This window comes from Amia ocellicauda, chromosome 10 (genome assembly GCF_036373705.1).
Source record: "Amia ocellicauda isolate fAmiCal2 chromosome 10, fAmiCal2.hap1, whole genome shotgun sequence".
In the NCBI taxonomy this organism is placed as follows: domain Eukaryota; kingdom Metazoa; phylum Chordata; class Actinopteri; order Amiiformes; family Amiidae; genus Amia; species Amia ocellicauda.
Window position 1 is genome coordinate 7216304 of NC_089859.1, and position 16383 is coordinate 7232686.

The following is a 16383-nucleotide window of genomic DNA, read 5'->3' on the forward strand; positions in this document are numbered from 1 at the left end:
CCCCAAACGCAGCAGACAAACACCTATTTATTACCCATGCAAGTCTGACCTTTTTTCCCCACAACACAATAGGTGTGGCTTTGGTTCCTAACCTGAAAGGCCAACTTACATGTTGAACATTAAATATTGTAATGAATAGTTTTCTAGCTGCAGGAAATCACAGTAAACCATATTTATTTCCAGTGGATTCATAAAAAAAGACTACCGTTGCTCACAGAAAAGCTTCAAAGGGGTTTATAAACCATAATCCAACACAACCTCCCTCCTGGCATCATAATGCACTGGTTGTTGCAGCTCAGATATGCACGGTTTAACCACTTGTTTTGAGGTCAGCCAATCTGAACCTTAAATAACTCCACATGTGCATAATTTTGAAGGCTGAGATGGTACAGTTCGGCTGTAGTCAATGCTCATGTTCATCACTGTGAGAAGCAAAGGACCGTTACAACAGCTGAAAAAACAAGACCGAATTCCCACTGGCTGGCTTCCCAGCGGAGGACCTCCATGTCATTTCACTCATTACATCATCATTTCCACTCGGCTTTCCCCGTATTACGTACCAAACTGTACCTCCCACATTTGCACACAGCAGATCTGATCCCAAGTCTTGCGAAATGGCTCAAAGGCTCAGTAAAAATGGGGAGACAAGATTAAGTATTCAGAAACCAAGTTCATTCAAGGAGACTCTCAGACTAAACCATGAACCACAATTGGCCAAATGACTCTAATTTTATACATTTGTTGTTGTACAGGTCTCTTTTAAAACATTTCATAATCACAATAAATTTCATATTTTGTTTACTAAAAAAACAAACCAATTCAATTTGGAAAACAGATGAATCACAAAATACCCACCTGATACAAGACCCTGAGGTCCCTTACAAAAAGGCAACACAAAGCAGAGGCATAACAAGGTTAGGCCATGCGAGTTATTCATCAGGACCATAACCCAATTACAAAACCACTCTTACTTATAAAACAACAAAAACTCGTATTTGAATCCTAATTCTCTCGGTTAATCATGTTTTCTCTTGTTTTTTGAGACAGTAATAATAGTGAGGGGACCATGGTTACTGCAGCAGATGGGCAATTCGCCAGCCGAGATGGCACAGATACTGGACTGCCCGTGATATCAGATCATTCAACAGAACTGACAGCTATATTACAGAGATCCAGACCTGCACCCAGAAGCATTTGGTTTTTAAATTTACCATCAGCTGATGAAATCTTTGATTTTGCTAGAACAAACAATGACTGTCCATGTAATAGCTCAAATATTTTCTGGGCAGCTGTAAATTAAGTGCATACACAGTTTATCTGGTAAATGTTTGTATATCCACTGTGCAAATAGTATTTGGTGCTACAGAAGCAGGGAGTGTGAGCTCATGTGTGGCTTTTATATTGTTTTATACACATACACATATAGGACTTGGATCATAAAGTGTAAACCCACTAATGGGACCCCCCTCAGAAAAACTAACAGTCAAACACGGCAATGACAGGACTGTAATGTGGCAGGAATTCAAATATTTTCCCCTTATTTAGAAACCAAAACCAAATACTCTAATAAATCGGATATGCATTTATTTTGAATCCACTGAGCTGCTCTAAATCCATGTCTTCTAAATCAGTTGGCCATCAGAAATGTAGCGGGTTTGGAAACTAGCTATTGTTTAAAATATGTCATTTCACGCAGCTTGTGCAGCCAGAAGCACAGCTTTGCTTTGCGGCATCTCTTACACAATAAGAAACAACCTTAACATGCAACTCATAAAACAGGAAATATTAAAGGCCAAGCCCGTTTGATCTGTGGACCACATTACATTATGAGCTGGAATTTGCTTTTGTTAAACGACTGAACCCATGATATGTCTGCAGTCTGTGACTATCCCGGCAGATTGTTTTGTGTAGAAATATGCTGCATACGATAGTCCATGAGAAAGCACTTTGAATCATTTAATAAACTGGAAACCTAGCCCTTAGGAAAGCTAGGTCAATCTAAATTAAGCGATAAACCTTGAGCCATTGACTATGTTTCGCTTGAGGATCAAATCCCTCAGTTTTGCACTCTGTTGTTTTCCCCTTGAAAAGGTTACTGATTTATAGCCTGTCCACATAGTTACTAATTATTGGAAAATGTTGCAGCTGAAAGCAGGAGTTTAAGTGACAGGATGTGACCTACTGTAGAAGTTACCCCCTGCCCCACAACAGTGGAAGTCCATTGAGGAATTGTTCAGGGTGTGAAAAATGCAATAACACTTTAGCTGCACTCATACAGCTCTAAGGTCAAAGGGCATCTTCGGTCCCTTCAATACATCCGAGATTAGTACGCGCCAGTGAAACGCTGCGCTCTGTACTCACCAGCCTGGTGTTGACAACTGGGAAGAGCAGGGCCAGCAGGGCTCCATTCAGCATGTGAACCTGCAACCTGGACACGGGCGACAGGAAGGCAAAGGGCATCACACACATGTTCACGTCACTGTAGACTCAAACCTCGGCTGACAGGAAGGGGTGGGCAGACTGGTTTTGCCGACTTCTTTCCTCTGGGTTTGTTTGTGGTTTACCTGTTTCTAACTCAAAAGCATTGCTGTGACGGGAGTTGCCCAGCGGCCATGATGCCCAGCCCACGATTCAAAAGTATAAAACCTATGACAAACTTTTAAGCATTTGAGACTGACGCTTGGATTGTTCCTATGTCGCTCTCCCGAGCTCGTAATAAAGATTCGGTTTGCTTTACTTCTCCACTTCATTAAAGAAAGGTTCTTCGAAGACCATTTTAATCAAATTCCTCAGTCTTGAGCTTTTTTCCTCCTTATGTATACATAATGTATTAGCCCTAATCTAACATATATTTGCATTTCGTTAAACCTCTGCACATATTTAAATACACTTGAGCACAATCTGGGGGCCTGCATTACTGCTGTGGAACATAAACCTGTTTTTCCCGTTATATTTTAAAAAAATGTGGTAAATATGAATGTAAGCATTGTCAAAGTGCGTGTGCGTTACCCATAAATGAAATGGCAGTTACGGTCATTCCTCACGTGGTGGTATGGTTTCACTTTATAAGCAGATGGCTGAAGCCTGGCAAGAGCTTTGCGGTACGAAGCGTGGCTTTGTTAATGCCAGTTATTTTTGGCGGGCCCTATAGATATGCAACTTGTTAGTCCTCTGATGACTCACTATTATTTTTGTCCAAGGGTACCAAAGCACTTTGTGCATGCGTCCGATTAGTTATTACCATTGACACGACTCGATGTGAAAGCACAGAGTAAGGCCAAACTTAAGTAGGACATTAAAAATAATCATTATCATTGATTTACCAACACATTTATAAAGTTTAAAGTGGCAGCAATGTTTACAATTTTAAAATATCTGCCGTATTATTAATGTCCACAACTAGAGAATTTTAATCAACATTGGGCCTTTCGAAGATTTAAAAGTTGAGTTTAAAGTGGTTTAGTTTCTGTTTTAGATTTATTCAAACATACATTTATTTTGTACACCCGTTGGTCAATTGCTTGTTCAAATGGAAGCCTGCCATTAAAATAGATGAATCCTTTACACATTTATTTCCTACTCTGTCTGTCATGCGGGAGTATTATAGAATCTATATAGTGTTTAGGAAGTGATAAATTATAATCATTTTGAAATTATACACACACCCTAAATACATCTTTAACAAGAAAATCATACTACAATGACATACATGAGATTAGCCTTTAATACTAAAAGTAAAAGGCATATAGTTTAGGATTGTTGAAGAGGTTGGAGACTTACTGAAGGTAAACAGTAAGTCAAACGTATATTAAACATTTTTGTGCCTTTCGCAGACTTCCTCATGACAGTCTGTTCATGGTGAAATCAATGTAAAGTGCTTCAGTATGCAGGTATGAGGCCCTGACAACTACAAACATGATTTGGACAAAATGTACTAAAAAATAAATTAAGGAACTAATGATGGCTTGCACAGAGAACACAGCTTCGATTACTAACCTTTACTCTTCTTAATATCATTATGATTCACTAACTGGGTCTATTGACAACTACAGTCCAATACTGGTACTGAATAGCTAATCTTTAATCCCTGCTTATGTAAAGATACTGCATTTAAAATGGAAACATTCCTGTATGGACAAAACTATAAAGTACATGCAGTCCTCTGAGGCAAATATTGCGTTATAGGAGATAAAAAGCACAAAGTGTACCAGTATGACTTACTGGAAGAGAGGAAAAGTGTCCATTGAGGCAAATAGTGTTGTAAAAGACCCATATTTGTACACAAGGAAACCTGGTTAGATAAGACATTTCCTTCCTTTTCTTGATGGTATGGTATCAATCTGCTTCCTGTGACCCTCACAGATCTTTCATTACTTACTGCGAATTTGCAAATTAGGTTGCAACAGACCGTGTTAATAACTAGGGCGCATAGGTGCAGTTAAAAAATACGCTTAAATATCAGTGGACTGAGAAAAACTGAATAAAGAGAAGAGAAAACTGCCAAGAACAAAAGTGGTCTGTTGTTAAGAGAATTTACTACCAAGGCAAACAAATACATTATTGCAAGGCTTCACAACCCCACTGCACATTTAATAAAAGTATTTTAATAAACAAAAAACTCTAACACCCTGGTGTAAAAAGGCACTATTCCATATTTGCACACGGGAACACTTAGCTAAGAGCATTTTTATTACTGTGCTATGCCAGCTCAGCAAATTAAATCTCCAGGTCTTTATTCCCGATGAGAGAATCATTTATATTGCTTGGGTATATTTAACTAGTGGGTTTGTTGCCAACGATTTTGCAGTTGCAATGTTTCACTCACAATGTGATCAATTCTTGTGTAATGTTTCCCTTTTTTTGTTTTTAATGAGTATAACAAGTCAGTGTGGTTGTAAAGCGTCACATGAAACTCAAAGACTCGAAATACTGACTGAAAATGCCAAGTCACCCCCCACAATTTGTTTCTTAATACAAATCTGAGTAGCCAGTCAAGCACATAAGCTCCTATAATGGATTCAATTAGTTGCTTCAGAGGAATCTTACCCTTTAACATTTAAATTGGGTCATTTCTAGAGTGAAAACGAAGTAAAAAGATGCGTTTATGTAGCAAAACAAAAGCCCATTAGAGCAAACTAACAAATAACAGTGTTCATCTGACTGATCATACAGGTTTTATAAGTTTAAAAATGTTTTTTCGCTTCAGGACCTGGTTGAAAATGTCACTGGAAATGTGAATCGTTTCTGTGTTGACTTTTACTTTCGTTTCGGTTTAGTTTATTATGAATATTGAACTGAAATACTGTAAGGTTGAGTAGGACCTAAAGTCAAGTTACATTTTGGGTAGGAGCTCAGCTAGCACCATCTACCTGTAAGGCTTTTGTGTCATTTGGCAATTTTGTTATCCCTATCCTGTTGTTTTGTATGATTGTTTTCTTTGGATACTTAAGAGGCCATTGGTCAACATTTTGTTTAAATGATTAATGACTCGTTGGCAGCATTGTACTTTCCATTTGGTACATTTCGGACGAGGTATGGAGTTAGCTCACCTGAAAACGATCATTGCAATTTTACATGGTGGACAAGCAAGCAGGAAAATCTGTGAAGAGACAAAATATATACATATTAAAACATGTCAAAGTCCAAACTCAATACTTGGAATTGTTCATGGCAGTAAACACAGATGTGAGCAGGTATGATGTATGTAATAGGGGAGTTCGATACATGACTGGTTTTATATCAGTAAAGGCCAGAACAGGTCAAAAATAACTTCTGGACCACGTAGCCTGCTCTTCTTGCAGTACTGCCATCGCTTGCTGGATGTCATATTCTATGGCATTAAAGTGTAGCTTAAAGGGACGTCAATAATCTGACCAAGGTCACAATTAGGACTTCCAACCATTCCTGCAAAGACTATTATTGTACACGGACAGCTGCCATCATCACTAACAAGGTACGCCGAGACCATGTAAGGCCGTGAGCCCAAAGCAGCAGCAGTCATGTCCATCAATGTATTCTCCATTTCATTAACCTGGGGGTATTTATTCCCATAGACATGTAGGGAACCCCTCTCATCTTGACAGTCAGACAGAGCCAACATTCATTAAAACCTCAGCAGCATGTCAGTTACAGACTGATCTCTCCTGTGTGTGTGTGTGTGTGTGTGTGTGTGTGTATGCGCTGGTTTCTTCCAATGAAGTTACTTAACTGAGCTATACAATCTTCAGTGTGCCATTGTACACACAGCAAACATATTAGAGTTGTCACAGCTCTTGGAAATTGACAAAATATTCAAAAGGTCACGGCAGGATTTACAGTCAGTGCTCTGATTGGGAACAGAATATGACTCAGCCTTTAAATTATTCCTTGTACTAGATAATAATGTACACAGAAATGCTTTGATAACTAATGATCAAAACTATATAAAGTAAAATGTAGCATTGGGGAAACTATTTAATACAACAGAACTTCTATGAGTTTTGGCCTTGGTGGTGTTAAGTGTGTGTCTAGGATGGTTTAAAGTCAATACCCCAGTGTGGAAGTGTGGAAGACAGAGGAACAGGCTAGTGATGAGTATTTTTCCACCCTCTTGCTTCAAAATAGGCAGACATTTAATAACATAGTGCTTTTGTTGTTGTTACCTGGTCTGTGCTGCTAAATTATTACCTGCAGCTCACAATTTAGGTTTCCAAGGAGTAAAAACATGCTGTACGTCAACCCAACAATAAAGAAGTAAAGAAAACACACACAAAACATGTAATTGCATTATGTGCAGGTGGGAGCATATGGACAATGTCAGTGAAGAGGAATAACAGTCACTGAACCACAACTGGCTAACTCCCAGGTTTTAAACAGAAGCAGTCTGTACTTTGTACAAGTATTACAGTTAAGGAATAAGCAAAAACATACAATTTTAAAGCAACTTAAAACAGTAGGTGGCTTTCCAGTAGCATAATAGGTCTGTCACACCCAATCATTTTAGATTTAACGGAAGGATTATGTTAGAATTATTATATTGGGAAATACACAGTTGGAAAATAAAAATAAAATAAAGAAGTTGTGTAATCAGTAAGTGTGAGTATAAGTGTGTAAGAGTCAAAGAGAGGAAGTGACAGCTGCATTGCACTCTTCGATTAAAAAAATAAAATTAAATACATTAAGGTCTTGATTGCATGAAAAAAAAAAATCCATTCAGGAATTCCTATATAAATACAGAGATATGTGATAGATAGTCATGCAACCCCCTTATTGACTTTATATTAGGGTTATGCTAAAGAAAAACAGACTGCAGATTTGCAGACATTGCTTAGATAAGCTTTAAAAAACAATAACCAAAAAAAAAAAAAAAAGTGCACGTCCATATCATGAGATACTGTTAGAGATAACAGATATACTCACATTTAACTGTAGAATACGCCTATACTTTTCTGAGAAACCCATCTCTGCAGGCCTTCCTCCTCACACACTTGTTTGTTTTAATTGCTCAATTAAACTCAAGCTATGTGGCAAGGTTTTCATATTTTGTTCAGGAAAGAAACAGACAAAATATTGGTCTGACAAGAGGACAACTGGAATCTGTAGCCTTTTGGCATCTGTGCGATTTATGACTATCAGTGACAGTTAAAAGTTATAGGATAAAACGTTTAGGTAACGCCAGCAATGTTAGACATCACTGCATTGTGGCACAGTCCTTTCACCCGAGTGTCAATCACATTCTGGAAGGGGTGTGACTGCAAGTAAATTGATGATCTTCTGACTTTCCCTGCTTTGGGAGCCCAAAGACATCTGAATAGCCTACACATATCAAGCCAAAGACATTTGTGGCATGTATGGTGTATAATAACTATGATTTCAAAGTGTAGAAAAGTACAGCCGAGTGAAGTTTCAGTACCTATCGATGGCTATCAGGGATTCGAATATTAATTAATTCACTGAAAACTAATTAAAGAAGTTATCTGGTTACATGATATCAGTGAGATACACATGTCCAAGTTATTATTTTCACAAAATACAGGGACGAGATTATCCAGATGCATGCAGCAACTGAGCACTGTTCAGGGAAGAGACACAGTGTGGAAAGGTGTTTCAGTCACAATGCACTGCCAAACATTCAACTGGACATTAAATAAATAAGTAAAATAAAATGTAACCATGTTTTAATTAGATTCCGAAAGATCACTGTGTATTTCAAGTTATAAACACAAATCATTCGAAAATGCAGAAAAGCTACTACTGTCGACTAGACCTAGATACTCGGGTACAAGCAGACAAGAGTTCATATCCAAGGGGGTTCTGCCCCATGCAGAATGTGATTGGCACTAGGGTGAATAGACTGCCAAAAAAAAAAAAAGTGAAAATCAAAATTTTAAAATGAATATACATTTATAATTGTATTATCCTCCATATGTATAGCAGTTATGAAAGAGATACAGTGTAAATAATTACACAAACGTATTATATTGATTAGTGTTTTAATGTATGATATTTTTATTTTTATTTTATTTTTTGTAGTAACTACAAGTAGCCACATTAATCACACATCTGCTACAAAGTCCTTTACTTGTCTCACAGCTTGTTGGGCCCCTGATTCAGACAAAGAGAATTCAATTCTACCTGGGCGAATACAAGTGTGTGGCAGATATGCATCTTTCAGCCGAGCCCTCATGCCAAGAAGTCATTCGTCTGTGAGAGTGGCTATCAAATTGGGCACCAGGGAGCTGGCTGTGCAATGTCAGTTAATTATGCATTCAATAAAACACTGAATGTACCATCCACAAGCATACCTCTACCACATAGCTATATGATTTGATAAGCCTCAATTACTCAACACTAATTGGGTTGCAAAGCTCTATTAACGAGAGAGAGGAGGGGGGAAGCAAATGACAAATTTGCTCCCGCTTAGATTCACATAAGCAAATACTGGGGTTCTAATAATAAACGTATTATATATCAACATGTGCTTCTTCAAGTTAAGTACAATCCTTGCAAATTATTTTCTTTCTTTATATCCTGGCCAGATGTAAACTGTGTAGATCTAATTCTGAACAATTTTAAGAATGTCAGCATGCATTTACACAGGGGATCTCCTGGAAGCTACAGTCAGTCCCAGAAATGGCAGCTCCAGGCGTTTCCATCCATTCCCCATTGGGAGACAGGAGGTTCTCTGGTATCTGTGATCAGTTTCTGCAGGTCACGTCCCCCTGCACTCAACAGTAGACATCTTGAATGTAAGTGCCTTAGGCTTGTGACGCAAATGTTTTAAAAGCGCGTCAGGATGTGACCACGGAAAAGAGTAACTGCAGCTGAAGCAATACCTGGGAATGTAAAAATAATTAGATTTTCCCACTATTGCATTTATTTCACACTCTCACAAGCAAATCGAGAATGAAACAAAATGCCCTGAACCACCGTGCTTTAAGATTGTAAAAAAAAAAAGTGTTCACTGTAGTCGCACATATGGACATTACAAGGTCAAACTTTTTTTTTTTTTTTTTTTGCAGGATTGATTTTAAGTCACACTCTTGTATCTTTGGAAATGTTCAAAGTCACCCAATGAAGCAAGGTCACAGGCTCATTGCGGTTTATTTACATTGTGGGATGCAAAGACACTTCCCTCAATAACAACTTAGTAGAAAAAAAACTACAGAATAAGGACTTTTGCCAAATAGAGAGGAAAACATCCCTCTAAAACAGAACAACAGGAAAGGAACATAAGAAAAACAATGTATCAGTACTTCCTGTCATATACTCTACCTGTTTCTTTTTTCTTTTTCTTTGTTAGAAAGTAACATTTTCTAGGTCACCAATTCATCACAGTAATGTGTAAACTTCATTTGGTCTACTAATATGAAAGTTGTTAAGCAGAACATAGGCCTAGACAACGTGGTCACTGATTTATGGAAGTGAGAAAAAGAAGAGTGCATTAGAGAACTTCACCATTATAAGTCATCCTATTCTTGTACTTACAATAAACAATTTCCAGTATGCCAAGTGTAAATCGATACCAGAACAACACAAAATTCGAATCATGGGGGAATCTGGAGCACTAAATTATAGAATCCGTGCACCGCAAATCCTGCTCGTCACAGTTGTTGTTGTCAGTGTGGACATACGAACAGCACGCTTCTGTATCAGTATGAAGCTACAGTGCCGTAAGACAAGCGAGAAAAAACATTCAGCAAAGCGCAGCGGTGAATTTAAAATGCAAGAGCTAATTCCGGCTGCTTCCGTGAGCCTCCTTATCATATCTGGTAGCACCAATATGTAATGACAGCTGCAAGAAAAAATAAAAGCCCAGCCGAGGCTAGTGTGCATCAAATAATTAATCTGACTAGACACGTAAGTAGTACAACATCTATCCCCACATGAATGTAGGCTTAGCCAGCCCCAGAGTATGCATTTGAAGAGCCATGGCAAAGGTTTTTTTTTTAACCCACATCTAAATGGACAGCATATTAAAGTAGCAGTTTACATTTTATATATTCCTGTTTCGGTTCTCTGCGTTTGGCAAGCACTCTACAACTGCAAAACTCTCTCAGGAAGACCCAAGGACTTTCTCACGTGTGGGCAGACCTTGTTTGCTGTTGCTATGGTTCTTTCCCTCCATTGTCTGATCTGTGCTCGTGTTTTACCCGACAGAGCTCAAACTGTTCAGCAGCTCTGAAGTGGCTCATAGGAAAAGAAGGCATGAATGGAGACCAAGAACCAAACTTCTTGCGACTCCCCCATCCTGAACACAAGCTGGCAGTGTCTTAACGCACCCTTCAGTTGGTATAAAGAGGCGTCTCCGGTTTTAAATTCTACAACCGCACTTTCATTGTGTTTATGGTCTCGGTCTCTGTGCTCTGGCTGAAGAAAGATTGGGGTTGATGTCATCGTAGACTTTACCCACCTTGATCAAAGCCTTCTTGGTTGCCGGCTAAAAAGATTACATTATTTTAATTGATATGCCATATCATAGGTCACAGCTGACGGACTCATAGCTAATAGACTGGAAAGCTTTACACTTTTACATTTCTGAAAGTTATAACAAATGTAAGAAAAAGCACCTCCAATAATTTATTCAGCTTAGTTTCCCTACAAGAACAGGTCATTTAGGTTCAAGAGATTGGACTTTTATGTAACTTTAAAATGGGCTTTGAAATCCAAACAAAGGTGGACAAAAGAAATGTTCAAAAGGAGTGGCCGTTAGACTTTTTCCTTCACTCTAATCTCCAATTTAAATACAATCTTGGAATCCGTGACAATCCCACTATATCATAAACTCTCCTTTTCTTGATGAAACTGGAACATTGGGCAGATGTGAAGGGGGAATTGGGGTGATTTCATTGTGGTTAAATCCCATGACCTGTGACAAGTCAATTCTCTCCAAATGTTCTTGAATTGTGACCCGATTTACAGAAAGTGGAGACAGGATTGCGGGGTGTATCTGTAGGTCTTGGATCAACAGCATGATCAAGATCAATCAGGAGACAGTCTAACCTGTTTTGGAGATTTATTCACCTTCAAGCAAGGCACTGGTGTGGTTCGGAGCCATAACCTTGGAATGTACGAATGTGAGAGCGCTCCATTGTTACCAGGTATGGAAAGGAGCAACTGCCATTGGTTACTTTGGAGGGTGGGATGGTCACTCTACAAGTCTTGATTTAGTAGGGTTTAAAATAATGTATTTTTTCCAGTTTCATTTTTTCATTTTTCATTCTCCATCATTTTGACTCCCTCCTGTGTCATCTGCACTGTGAACGGGCACTCCGCAGTGGGACAGAGAAGCTAGATGACAGTTGCTCTAAATCCTCTGGGTGATGACCTGTGTGACATCACCTGGCTTACTATCTACTGGGACATCAACCCCACAGCCTCTCTCTCATCCGCTGGGGTACAGATGGCAGTTTTGAGGTCCTCATTTGAGGATATGGAGGCCTCAGTCACATGTATATTGTACGGTGCAATTCAGTCTGAAAGGTGTTCGGTCTGCTTTAAAAACCCTACAGGGTTTCAGTTGACATTATTCAAGCATATTTGTAGATTCCTTATCGGTTTGCGTTTTGCAATGACAAACAGTGCCGCACAATGGGGAAGTCACTGGCTTTACAGGATGTTGAATGGCGGACAACCCTTTCGAAAAGCTTTGGTGAAGTTGGATTGGATGTCTCCAATTTCTGTAGTTGCTCTGTGTTCAATACCTTAGTGTGTAGGCTAAACTAAAATGCCAACATTTTGGCTACGACTCATTTAATGACCCTGTCATCTGAGATTCTGCCATATCAAGTCAACTGGATCAAAGAAGAACATTTATTTTTATAATCTGAAAATAACGGGATAAGAAGCAGATTTTCTGAGACACTAGAATAAGCCTACCATTAAGAACAGACATTTTTCCTTTGATGTCCGGTGATAAATCTAGTCAGTGATCTTGACAATCGAGAATGCAGCCCATAATTGAATAAATAAATATAAAAAGGATATTTTCTTAAACTTGAGTGAATGTTAGATTTGGCTGTGTGTGGCTAGCCACAATTTGCCATGAAAAAATATAAATATTAGTTATTGCCGGGGATCAACTTGACCTTTACAAAGATGAGGGCTCCAACAGAAATTAATAACCATCTCCTGCCTAACCCTTCCAGTTTGGACATTGGATATTACACATAACGTGCCAACTTTTCCTCCAACATATTAAAGGGCAGAGTACAGACTACCCTTTCACTTGGCTTTTGAATTTAATTGTAAAAATGGAGGCTTCAGGATTTCTGATAGGTAAACACAGTTTTGCAAACCACATTAAAATAATTGAGAAGGACACAATGGGCTGAATGTTCTGAATTACATTCCATTGAGTAACTGCGTGTTTAATTTAAGTAGTTAAGCAGTAAGCAGAAACTGAAGAGTATTTCTGCTTCATCTGTTCCTTTAGCTGAACTGAACTGAACACATCATAAACAAACGTTAAATATTGTCCAAAGGCATAGAGCTGTTAAAATGAGTGTGTGCATGTCTTGGCAAGCAAGTCTCTTGGCATAAACAGTGCCCAACAGCCTGCTATATTAGGGTTAGTGAAGGCTGACAAGTTATAGCAAAAAGCTGCAGCTGTTATTATAGAGTCTTATACACATGCATGACAACGATATATATAAAAAATATGCAATGTAATAATCTTACAGCCCAGCATGATTATGAATAAGCATGGTCATTATAGTTAATTTTAAATCACTGCTGGCCTTAGTCACCCTTTGTTAATGACTGCTTAATAAAACAGCCAAAAATAAACACATTGCATTTTCAAGATAGATAGCATTTCAGAACAGAGATATATGAAAGCTAAAGCCTTGGATTACAAAACAAACCAATAAATATATATCTACTTATATACAGATATAGATATAGATATATCTAAGCTGGGCAAAAGATGGTGTAGTTTCCTCTTTAGCAAATGTATTTAAAGCAAATGTTTTCTAAAAACAATATTGACTCAGACTGCCCGAGTGTCCCTTGGTGGGTTTTCAAGCACCAGGAGCAGACTTCCAGTGTAAATGTTATCAGCAAAGAAAACAAAATAGGCCTAGATCTCATATTAATGCTTTAAGCATTCAAATGTTGCCTGCAGTAGGAAGCAGTTCAGCTATCATTGATTTTTATGTATTTATGTATTTTTAAGAGGAAATTATATTATCTTGTCCCCATTTTTGAATATTTCATATTGGCTTCTGCAATATCTGAGTGAGTACAGAGTAAATGACAGGGATGGTAGACATTAGCCATTGTGAAATGTGTTCATAACTCATCAGTAGTTTGAATACTAATGGAAAAGGCTACACGTCTGCAACCAGACATTCCTTTCCCATGCCTTGTTATCAGTACTGAAATGAATGAAGCCTCTTTCCGTCAGTGAATGGCTGCTTATAGCAATGTCTCACCAGTTTAGTCCTAGTTTGACTGACTCTCACCCAACCCCATGTCTAAATATTTATAACCCATTCTACAGCCCCTTATCTAGATTGATGCTGAAATTCATATTGCAAAATGTTTCCGATTAGCAAAGCATTAAGAAATTGAAGGGATGCAAAGGTTAACAACAATAATGGAAGATAAAGCAGAAACACCTCAGCAGTTTGAGATGCGTTGCTTTGCCTTCTCTTGATCTCTAATTAAGTATTGGAGAATGATCAACTTGGAAAACATAGGCCAAATTCTTCCCAGTCCAGACCATGAAAGCTTTCCATTTCCCCTCTTTCCCAGACTTTGATCTAAAGCAGTGCCAATAATTCATGAACAATTGTTTAGAGATTCCTCTGTGCTTATTCTCCGAGCATGACCTGTCTATCCTCATTGGAATAGGGTCTGTATTGTACAGTTGTATCCATCCGAAATAATTCAGACAGCATTTACATTGCAGTAAATGTACCATATGTTGAAGTAATGTTATACTGAAATCAAACTGTGCTTAGTTGAAGACAGTAAATTAGAATATTTCTTATTTTAAAATAAATAATGTCCTAGAGATTTGTTACAGGGTAAGTTTATACCACATACTAGAGCACTGAAGATAAGAAAAGAGGACGTTCTAACCTCTAGAAAACAAAAATGAAGAAGGTAGTACTAACATTTCAAAACCAAAAATGCTAAAACAAAATGATAGAAGATGCTTCTGGTTTCCTGGAATTGTGCTTTTCATCTGTATACAAGTGATATCCCTCATTTATTTGCTTATGGTTGCAAACTACATTAATCACCATAAACTATGGAGTGGAAGATAACCTTTCAGGGCAATTTATCATTTTATGTCTCGTGTTATCTTATTCTGAAGATATTAAAATATACTTACTTCACTTTTAGCAAAAGGGCCTGGCTATTGACACAGCATATTTACTCCATCAACCAGTAAGTATCCTAGGCTTGCAACTAATTATCAGCACAGTTTGACCAATAAAATATATTCTGTGAGGAAATACAGAAATGCCACCATCTTTTTTTTTTTGCAGCAATGTTCCTGTTACTGTGCTAAAACCAATTCAAAGCAATTGATTCCTGCGTATATAGTGTTTTGACAAAGGCTTACAAAATAAAAATAAAATCCACTGGCAAACAATTAACTGCAATTTGAATGCTGAAATTATAAGCAAATACAAATTAAGACACCCAGGATACAAGTAAAAACTAAGAAAAAACATTCCTATTTACCATACTACAGCAAAATGTAGACGTTCCAGTAGCAAACGTGTTTGTTGTGAGTAAGTGCGAGTCGCTGTGGGTTAGGGCATCTGCTAAGAAATAGAAGTGAGAAATAACGAACTGCTTCACAATCCGCAGAGCAGAACAGAACAGAGCCGCCTCAGATGCAAACGTGTCAGAAAGCCGTCTCTCAGCACTTTCTACAAATAGTTGGCCTGCATTCAGTGTACACACACATCCTACACCTTGTGGGAAGCTGGTATACAAAAAAAAAAGGAAATGTCACACATTGTCAAGGCCAAGATTGTGCACTACGGTTTAGAAAATCATAGCTGTTCAAACAAAGCCTGTAGGTCTATCCCAACAATCCTAACAATAAAATGTTAAGAAAAGATACAGAATACCAATATGTTCTATAGCTACACAATGGTCACCAAGTGTGTATTAATGTTATTTCAAAATACACGATTTCCATAAACGTTCCGACACGCTTAATAAACACATTGTTAGAATTGGACTGAGCGCCACTTTAGTGTCTGATGCAATAGTAGTCTGTAAGAGAGGACATTTTCTATTGATTGATACACTGGCTCTAAAAATTCATTAATTTACATGTTTTTAGTAGTCACTTTTAATATATCCCTCAAATCGAATCACCAAGATTAAATTCTACCACAAGAGCTGCCGTCTCATTCACAACTTGATGGCCGTTAAGCTCTTGTTCATAAAGCAGTGATTTTCTGAAAGCAATCACTAAGTGACGACTGTTCAATTAAGCATTACATTTATGAAGAGCTCAGTTTCGAACACAAAAAAGGATGACATAGAAATGCAATACCATCCCACAATCCCTCTGGGACTTGCCACAGCAGACAAAGAACTTCCATCCCTGGCCTGGTTTTGCAGAACATTCAGAAACAAAAAATGTCAGGACTGACACGAAACAAGAGGCTATCCTGCGTCTGTATGGTTGAACAAAAGAATGCTTAGGCCTCAATCTTTTTAAATCCTGTAATGAATGCCTTTCGAACTGGATCGTTTCAATATTTGAACAAAGGCCACCCCAGGCCCTGAAACTGGGTGGCTTCCACTGAGCACAGATTTAGCACTCTTCTGTAGTCTAAAAATAAAGAACTAACTATAACCCAGGCCACACTCCCTGCCATTCGAATTTAACCACTTTAAACTGTTGGTGTGTGATCTCTATTGTTTTAT

At 38.1% G+C, this 16383-nt stretch overlaps 1 protein-coding gene across 1 annotated transcript in view; it reads right to left on the reverse strand.

Moving 5' to 3' along the window:
• The window catches only part of tmem164 (transmembrane protein 164), a 29089-nt gene that overhangs the window by 9582 nt on the left and 3124 nt on the right, over positions 1–16383 (reverse strand). The window contains exons 2-3 of the mRNA XM_066714815.1: positions 5550–5599; positions 2362–2428 (exon numbers count right to left, since the gene is read on the reverse strand). Of these exons, the coding sequence (XP_066570912.1) occupies positions 2362–2428; positions 5550–5599 (117 nt within the window). The remainder of the gene's footprint in view (positions 1–2361; positions 2429–5549; positions 5600–16383) is intronic.